This window comes from Acanthochromis polyacanthus, chromosome 7, assembly GCF_021347895.1.
Source record: "Acanthochromis polyacanthus isolate Apoly-LR-REF ecotype Palm Island chromosome 7, KAUST_Apoly_ChrSc, whole genome shotgun sequence".
NCBI lineage: Eukaryota > Metazoa > Chordata > Actinopteri > Pomacentridae > Acanthochromis > Acanthochromis polyacanthus.
Genome location: NC_067119.1, coordinates 29,764,678 through 29,773,024, shown reverse-complemented (window position 1 = coordinate 29,773,024; position 8,347 = coordinate 29,764,678). Strand labels below are relative to the sequence as shown.

Sequence of the window (8,347 nt, the reverse complement as noted above, 5' to 3'; positions counted from 1 at the left end):
GTATGCTTGGTTTTTGAGTCTATGAACATAGAGTTGATGTGCCTTACCAAAAAGCTCCAGTTTGGTCTCATCTGTCCAAAGGACATTCTCCCAGAAGCTTTGTGGCTTGTCAACATGCATTTTTGCAAATTCCAGTCTGGCTTTTTTATGAGTTTTTTTCAGCAGTGGTGTCCTCCTTGGTCGTCTCCCATGAAGTCCACTTTGGCTCAAACAACGACGAATGGTGCGATCTGACACTGATGTACCTTGGTCTTGGAGTTCACCTTTAATTTCTTTGGAGGTTGCTCTGGGCACTTTGGATACAATTCCAACGATCCGTCTCTTCAATTTGTCATCAATTTTCCTCTTGCGGCCACGTCCAGGGAGGTTGGCTACTGTCCCGTGGGTCTTGAACTTCTGAATAATATGAGCCACTGTTGTCACAGGAACTTCAAGCTGTTTAGAGATGGTCTTATAGCCTTTACCTTTAAGATGTTTGTCTATAATTTTTTTTGGATGTCCTGGGACAATTCTCTCCTTCGCTTTCTGTTGTCCATGTTCAGTGTGGTACACACCTTTTCACCAAACAGCAGGGTGACTACTTGTCTCCCTTTAAATAGGCAGACTGACTGATTATGAGTTTGGAAACACCTGCGATGTCAATTAAATGACACACCTGAGTTAATCATGTCACTCTGGTCAAATAGTTTTCAATCTTTTATAGAGGTACCATCATTTTTGTCCAGGCCTGTTTCATTAGTTTGTTTTTTTAAATAATTATGTTAATCAACAATTCAAAAGTAATGGCTGTTTTTGATTATTTAATTTTCAATAAATTTTTATTTATTGTTACTTTTGTGAGTTTCAAGTGATTTCAGTGAGAATTGTGGGTTTTTCCTTCTTTAACTGAGGGGTACCAACAATTTTGTCCACGTGTGTAACTGTAAATCTTAAAATAAAGTGCAGAACTTAAAAAAAAATGAACAACCTGAATCGATTTATAGACATCGTTAACAATGCCTAAATCTGAAAAATGGACCGTTAACATTCAAATTATGATGGACTTGTTTCCTTGTTTATGTGAATTACAGCATCATCAGCTGCAACATTTGCCTGTTATGTAAAACTGGTAAGCTCAACGACAGAATCCTGAGGGCAACTAAGTGACAAATGTGCAAGAACAGCACTGTATACAACCCTGTCAATTTCCACTTCTTAGAATGTTTACTGACAATTACCACACCCAAAATAAGAAATAATATTCTGTACTTTTAGCAACTAGTTCTCAGCTGTAAACCAGAAACATCATAGGGTTCTGTATACTAATCAGTCTACATCAAAATGAGTACTACCCAATACACAGTGAACAACAATCTGTACCTTTGATCTGTGATAAAATAATCTAATCTGTTCTGTGCAGTAATGTCAATTTTAAAATACTCTAAGTAGCACTCTATACATCTAATAATAAACCTGAGAACAATAATAAACAGTAACAATACTCCATATTCTTAAGTCATTTAATAGTGCACAGCTGAGCAAACATCATAGTGTTCTGCACAGAAAGCTGTTCTCAATAATCTTTCACAGTTCACAGTTTTTACCAGTTAATCTTGAACACCGGTTGTAGCCTAAAATATTTAGCATAATTAATTTGTGTGCACAGTGGAGTGGTGGTTAGCACTTTCGCCTTGCAGCAAGAAGATCCCTGGTTCAAATCCCGGGGTGGGCCTGGGATCTTTCTGCATGGAGTTTGCATGTTCTCCCTGTGCATGCGTGGGTTTTCTCCGGGTCCTCCGGCTTCCTCCCACAGTCCAAAAACATGCTGAGGTTAATTGATAACTCTAAATTGTCTGTAGGTGTGAATGTGAGTGAGATTGTCTGTCTGTATATGTAGCCCTGAGACAGACTGGCGACGTGTCCAGGGTGTCCCCTTCCTTCGCCCGAGTCAGCTGAGATAGGCTCCAGCACCCCCGCGACCATCCATAGAGAATGGATGGATGAACTTGTGCGCAACCGGCTACCAACTTACCTAGCGCGGAAGCAGCCAGCAACAGTAGAGAGGGGAGCGGCGGTGACTGGCGGTGGAGCAAGGTCAAACCGACCAATAGGAACTCTTGTCTTTTCCACCAGCATTGGCCCCGCCCATTTGGTTCAGTCAGATTCGCAAGCAAAACTTTAGAATTCGCAACCAAAACTTTTGAACTTGCAAGCAAAAATATTAGTTTTGATTGACGCTAAGTCAATATGTTCTCAAATTATTGAAACGGAAACTTCAGTCTTCACATCACCAACGCCATCATCACACTCCAAAGCAGAGCACCTGTCTGCTGAACTTTTAAAAGTGGACTATAAAGGTGAAGAATGTGATCAGTTAAACAGATGTGATCAGAAAGAGGTCATTTTGTTTTTTCTTTACTTTCTGGTTGACTTGATGCTGTCAGATGCAGATGTTGGAGCTGATTCTGATCTTTTCGGAGAAAAAGCTGCTTTTCCTTCATAGATTTTTCAGGAAATTAATCTCTCAGGTTTTCTCTGCTATTTATATTTTTATTATCTGTGATTATTTCATTATTGTAAAATAAAGGTGGAGGCATAAAGACTTATTTCGTTATATTATTCCTGAAATCTCTGACGTAGCAGAACTAAACTTCCATTTTCCTTCTTGTACTTCTGATACTAGAACTAAACGTGTCTTCAACACGGATCATCTGGTTTTAATGAATCAGCAGCAATATTACAACAACAAATGAGACAGTTTTCAACAAATTCATGAAACTGATGTCATTTAAGACTATCAGAGTCTGTTTTCATGTCAAATTAAAGCTCATTACTGACAACTACAACATTAACGTTTCTGTTTTCATCACATTTAAGTTTCCTGAACGTTACATTAACGTCAACCAGCCACAGTTTTATAAACTTAATCAGATTACAGGAACACAACACACTTCAGCTGCTGACAGGAAACAACACAAACATCGTTAGCTTGATGCTACATTTAGCTGCTAACCATGACTATTCAGCTCGCTCGGTTAGCATCGCTAATTCACATTAAAGCTAATATTCACTGGATGCTAACTCTCTTATCTGGTCAACACACACAAATAAACTCCACCAACTCCTGGGGTTCACTGCTCACATTATATCTGACTCTGAAGTTGAACATAAAGTTCATTAAAACTGGCACCAATCAGTAACCCTCCCCCCTTCCTGTGCCCCCACAGAAGCTCCACCACTGAATTGAACACTTTCACATTTTTTCCTGTTTTATATCTCTCACCTTATATCCCTGCTCCCCTAAACTCCCTCAACTCTGGTGCGGATTCTTTTTTTTTTCGTTTTCCCCCAAACAAACATATTTTATACAAGGTTAGTATTTTGAATCGCGGTCTGAATGGTGTCGGGGTCGTTCTCAAACACATTCGGAGCTCATTGGTCAGTCTGGTACGATATTTAGTTTGGATTATATTCATAGTTGAGAAAACTGCCTCATAACTGTATGTTTAACCGAACATAATCAGCATGTGCAGGGCTGCTTTCTTCTTGGTGTCGCGTTATTTGTCTATCTACTCTGTCCTCTTGTCTGTCCTTTGCCTCTAAACTGTTTTCTGAATGCTGAACTTGCTTAACGGCTACAATGCAGAGATTTCATTGGCTGAGTAGCGTCACATGGGATGCCTGAATTCGTATGCAGTTGGTCTGTGTGTTTCCTGAGCTGATAACCAACGACATAGACAAATATACGTATATATGTCTATGACCAATGACGTAAACACAGGAAAAGCTGCGCTGGGATAATTAAAGCGACCAGTGATATTTAAAACGTCAATCCACTTTACTGATTACAGGTCCGGGGGAACCTGTTGACCAGCCCCACTAGACACTGGGACAGTGCCCGGTATCCCAGATGGCCAGTCCACCCCTGAATGGGAATGGAGAGTGGGAAAATCTAACTTTTTCTTTTAAGCAGTTTTAATAAATTCCTAGAATTCAGTGGGGGGATCTACACTTAATTGCAGGAGTAGCTTTAAAATGAAATTTCTTGGGTGCCCAGATAGCTGGTTTAGCAGGCGACCCATGAACAGATGCTATAGTCCCCAATGCAGCGACCTGGGTCCTCCAGCTCATGGCCTTTTGCTGCAGGTCCTCCCCTCATTCTTCTCTCTACTAATTTGTCTAATAAAGCCATAAAAACCAAACTAAAAAGTCGTGTGAAGATGCTATCATGCAGTAACTTTTTGTGAGATTGGACGCTGCACAGCCAACACTGTCATCACTTGTAGGTGCATCTGCAATGTCACCATGGCAACCCCCACGACTGAAGACCACGTGTCAGGTCAGGAGTGTGCTCCAAACATGGCAGGAGAGCTGGGACCTGTGTAGTTATTGCACAAGATGTCTACTTTGACAGAGATGACGGCTAAATTAACCCCTTGGCACCTGAATTTATTAACAGTTATATATGAAAAATAATAATAATTATTTGTGTTTTTGCTTTCCAGTTGATGCTAAATTAAGTGGAGATTAATTTGTCTATTACACAAAAACAGATATACAATAATAACAAGAGATATGCAATAATTAGGTCCCACTCTGACCGGTCCTATGAGAAACCAGTGCTTTCAAAAGTTTCCTACATACATAATTGAATATGCACAAACCAGCATTGGGGGAATGGATACGCTATCTCAGCTGCAGTCTGAATGAAAGCGATATGATGTGAATTTGTGATGATCAGCGCCAAGGGGTTAAAATCAGCTTCAGTTTTGCTTTCTATACACTCACTCTGTGAACCTTTTGATTGCTCAAACCCAATGATACGCGCCTGTACTATTTAAACTGTTACAGATGTACAATGTGGGCCATGTCAACTACCTCTTTAATGCAAATTAAGTTACCAAAAAAAACAACATTCATGCTGTTTTCAAAGTTTTTTTTTGTGGAGAACTAACAGAAAAAGTCACTGAAAAAATATTGATTTTCATAAATATATCATATGAATTGGACAAATACAGCTGAACAGATGGTTTTGTGTATTTAAAGCTCATAAATGTATACAAAATGAATCAAGTGACTGAGCCGATATACTTCAGAATGCTTAGTGTCAACAGGATCTTAAAATATATTCATTCTTTCTAGCGACAAAAGAGCATTTTAAATGTTGGGTGACCCTGTTGCTTATGCTGCATTCACGCCATGTCAGATTAACAGGAAAACCTTTATTCCAAGGTAGTTATTCCCATTTCTAACCACAAAGTCACATCAGATGAACACAAATTTAGCCTAAATAAGTTCTTTTTTTACTGTCACATATTTAGAACATCGGACTTTATTGACATGGAGCTGCCAGTTGTATTGACTTTGCAGCTACATTACCAACAGTTTCCTGATAGTTGTGTAGTTCTTTTTGTCAGCTGGGAGACACAATATAGATGCCACACATTCCCAATATCTGACTTTTCCCCATTCCCATCTTTGGAATTACAATCAGTAAGAGACGGCGTGAATGCAGCTTTATGCATTTCTGGAAGTTTTCATTTTTCTCTACATTATCAGCGTGCATCAAACGTGCGCCGAAGCACTGTGGGGTCATGTGTACATGGCTCCATGGAGGTCCTCCAGCCGGTGCTCCCTTTGTTTTCTTCTCTCCTGCACGACAAAACAAAACAAAAATCAATAAATCCACACTGAAAGCACTGTTAGAAGATGAGGGTCACCTGTACTCACTTTGTCCTTTTTAAACTCCTCATATTCTGGATTGTCAGTTGGTAATTCAAGTCGGCACAGCGGACAAGAGTTAGTCTGTGATTGAAACGTTAAAAGAATCAAAAGGACTTTAGAGAAGCAGCTCAAACTTTTTCCATCGTAGCTACTACAAATACACATCTGTGAGCTTTACCTTGCCCAGCCAGGGCAGTATACATCCTGAGTGAAAAAGGTGTTTGCAAGGCATTTCTCGAACCGTCTCTTGTTCCTCAAACTCCAGCAAACACACAGGACACTTGAGACCTTTGTCTGTAGAAACAGAAATCCACATTAAGTCTCTTCTAAAGATATTAATCCAAGAAATGTTTGCAAATTACAAAAAATGTGGACACACCTTCTCATTCAAAGGTTTTCATTTAATTATTTTCTACATTGTGGATTAATACTGAAGACATCAAAACCATAAAAGAATACAAATGGAATTATTTTGTAAACAAAACAAATGCTCATCTTCAGTTTTAATCTACAATGTAGAAAATAATACAAATAAATAAAAGCATTGAATGAGGTGTGTCCGAAGTTTTAACTGGTAGTGTCTATCCATATCTAAAGATATTTAACTCAACTGGAGCAAATTCCTGTCACCTGCTTGTTCTGGAGAAATGATGACCACTGTGAGGGTCTGAACAGCAGTTTTGGCCGCCGGAGGAGGAAGCCGCTGATCCCAGTCAGACAAGTCAAACCCTGCTGAGTCGATCAAGTCCAAGCCCTGCATCAAAGACCTGCACACAAAGACCAGCATTCATTTAGAACACTACACTATTAAGCTACAATTCTACAGCTTTGTTTAGCAGACGCTTTTATCCAAACATCTGAGAATAGAAAGAAGACAAGCAAGGATCTAGTCAGGAGAAAACAACCTGGAAAAGAGTCAGAACACTTCGAGTGTGATAATAGGACCTTAGTTACCTCATTAAAGCTTTACATTGTGTCTCGGTGTGTTTGGTCTCACCTGGCCAGTTCAAGTAGAGCGTTCTGCCGATACTGCTCCTCAGGGTTGGTGGGCTCACAGTCATGTTCATCAAAGTAGGATGCCATATTTAGTCCAACCAACGTCTGTGTAGAAAAACACCTGCAGACAAATGAATGTAAAAAACAAAAACTGAAGGTTAAAGCTGATGTGATCACCATCCAGGATACACAGGAAATGCAGCTATGTGGACTTGTATGTGGAAAATGTATTGTTTCTTCATAAAACCTTAGACAAACACGGTACTGTGACTACGTAGTGTAATATTATGTGAAATTAAAAGAGAAAAGGCTATAATAACAAAGAAGGTAATTACAAATAGTCTTACTGTCCTTTGCCACTTGTTAGTGTCATTTTTAGCCACATTAAAATTCACTAGAAATCAAAGTAACGTGGGTAGGAATAATTCTGCCCGTAACTGTACATGATATGTGCTACTGATGACCTAAATTTAACTTAAAAATATACACAAACTAGAGAAAACCCTCGACATTAATGTTAACGTTACTGACTGAGGTCGCTACAATTAAACAGAGCAACAGACACGGATAAAGTCTGACACTAGAGCTTCTTCACCTTCTACAAAAATAATTCAACATGATGAAGAAAAATAAATGTACTGTCAGAAATTCTTGGCCAGAAATAAACAAATTCTCTCGACTTACCTGAAACGTTACCAATAAACATATGTCATTCTTCCGGGTAATACGGTTTTAACCCAGTGGTATTTCGTCCAATCACCGTGGAGAATCCGTCTTCTTCGTCTGAATGTTTTAAGGCGGTTCGTTAACGACAAATATTGCATCACCGCCACCAACTGGTACGAGACAAAATAACAATAACAACAACAATAATAATAATAAATGCATCATTCTTATGATTATAATTTGAGGTTTATTGTGTCTCCAGTTGTTTGAATAAAGCAGCTTTCTTGCTTTATTCAGTGTCCCTGTGTATCACGCAGAAACACACAAATGTTGGATCCATGTTTGTAGTTTTTTGTTAATGAACTATTGAATCTGTTTTTGTAGTTTTTCATTAACGCACGTGTTGAATCCATGCTTGTAGTTTTATATTAATGAACATGCTGAATCTGTTTTTGTATTTTTTAATTAACACACATGTTGAATCCATGATTGCAGCGTTTTTATTATTATTGAACTTGTTGGACCTGTTTTTGTAATTTTTTTAACACGTATTGAATCCATGCCTGTCATTTTTTATTTAATGTACATGTTGAACCCATGTTTGCAGTTTTTTTTATTAATGAAGCAATCAATGTCTAGACTGGATTTATATTTTATTTAATATCATCTTTGTGGAAAAAAAACTGATTTTCTTTCAAAAATAAGAACATTTCTAAGTGACCCCAAACTTTTGAATGGTAGTGTATATATGTGTGTAAATGTATTAATTTAAGTGCTCTGATGGGAGACTGCCTGGGAATACCAGGTGCTATGTTCTTTTTAACATATAATATAATATGCACCAATTTGGACACAGACATCAAATAGAACAGTGAGATCAAACACTGACGTTTTCTTTCCATTAGTCTAAAACAAAACCTGTTACGGAAACAAAATAGACCAAAATCTCAAAACTGACGAGTGCATACAATGTCTTGTCTTA

General features: G+C 38.4%; 1 protein-coding gene across 1 annotated transcript; it reads right to left on the bottom strand.

The window, feature by feature from the left end:
• Positions 1-4,844: 4,844 nt before the first annotated feature.
• On the bottom strand, positions 4,845-7,478 carry rnf181 (ring finger protein 181). Its single transcript, XM_022196875.2, has 6 exons — positions 7,384-7,478; positions 6,701-6,820; positions 6,334-6,470; positions 5,882-5,997; positions 5,710-5,784; positions 4,845-5,631 (listed from the first exon to the last, which is right to left on the bottom strand). Exons 2-6 carry the CDS (start codon positions 6,784-6,786, stop codon positions 5,572-5,574), a joined length of 474 nt encoding a protein of 157 aa, XP_022052567.1. The 5' UTR covers positions 6,787-6,820; positions 7,384-7,478; the 3' UTR covers positions 4,845-5,571.
• Positions 7,479-8,347: the final 869 nt, after the last annotated feature.

What these genes read in the sequence shown, in the direction of transcription:
- rnf181 (XM_022196875.2), bottom strand. Translation starts at nt 6,786, where the DNA reads ATGGCATCCTACTTTGATGAACATGACTGTGAGCCCACCAACCCTGAG. An exon ending in GCTCTACTTGAACTGGCCAG is followed by an intron (nt 6,471 to 6,700) that starts GTGAGACCAAAC and finishes CTTTGTGTGCAG; the next exon opens with GTCTTTGATGCAGGGCTTGG. An exon ending in TACTGCCCTGGCTGGGCAAG is followed by an intron (nt 5,785 to 5,881) that starts GTAAAGCTCACA and finishes TTTCAATCACAG; the next exon opens with ACTAACTCTTGTCCGCTGTG.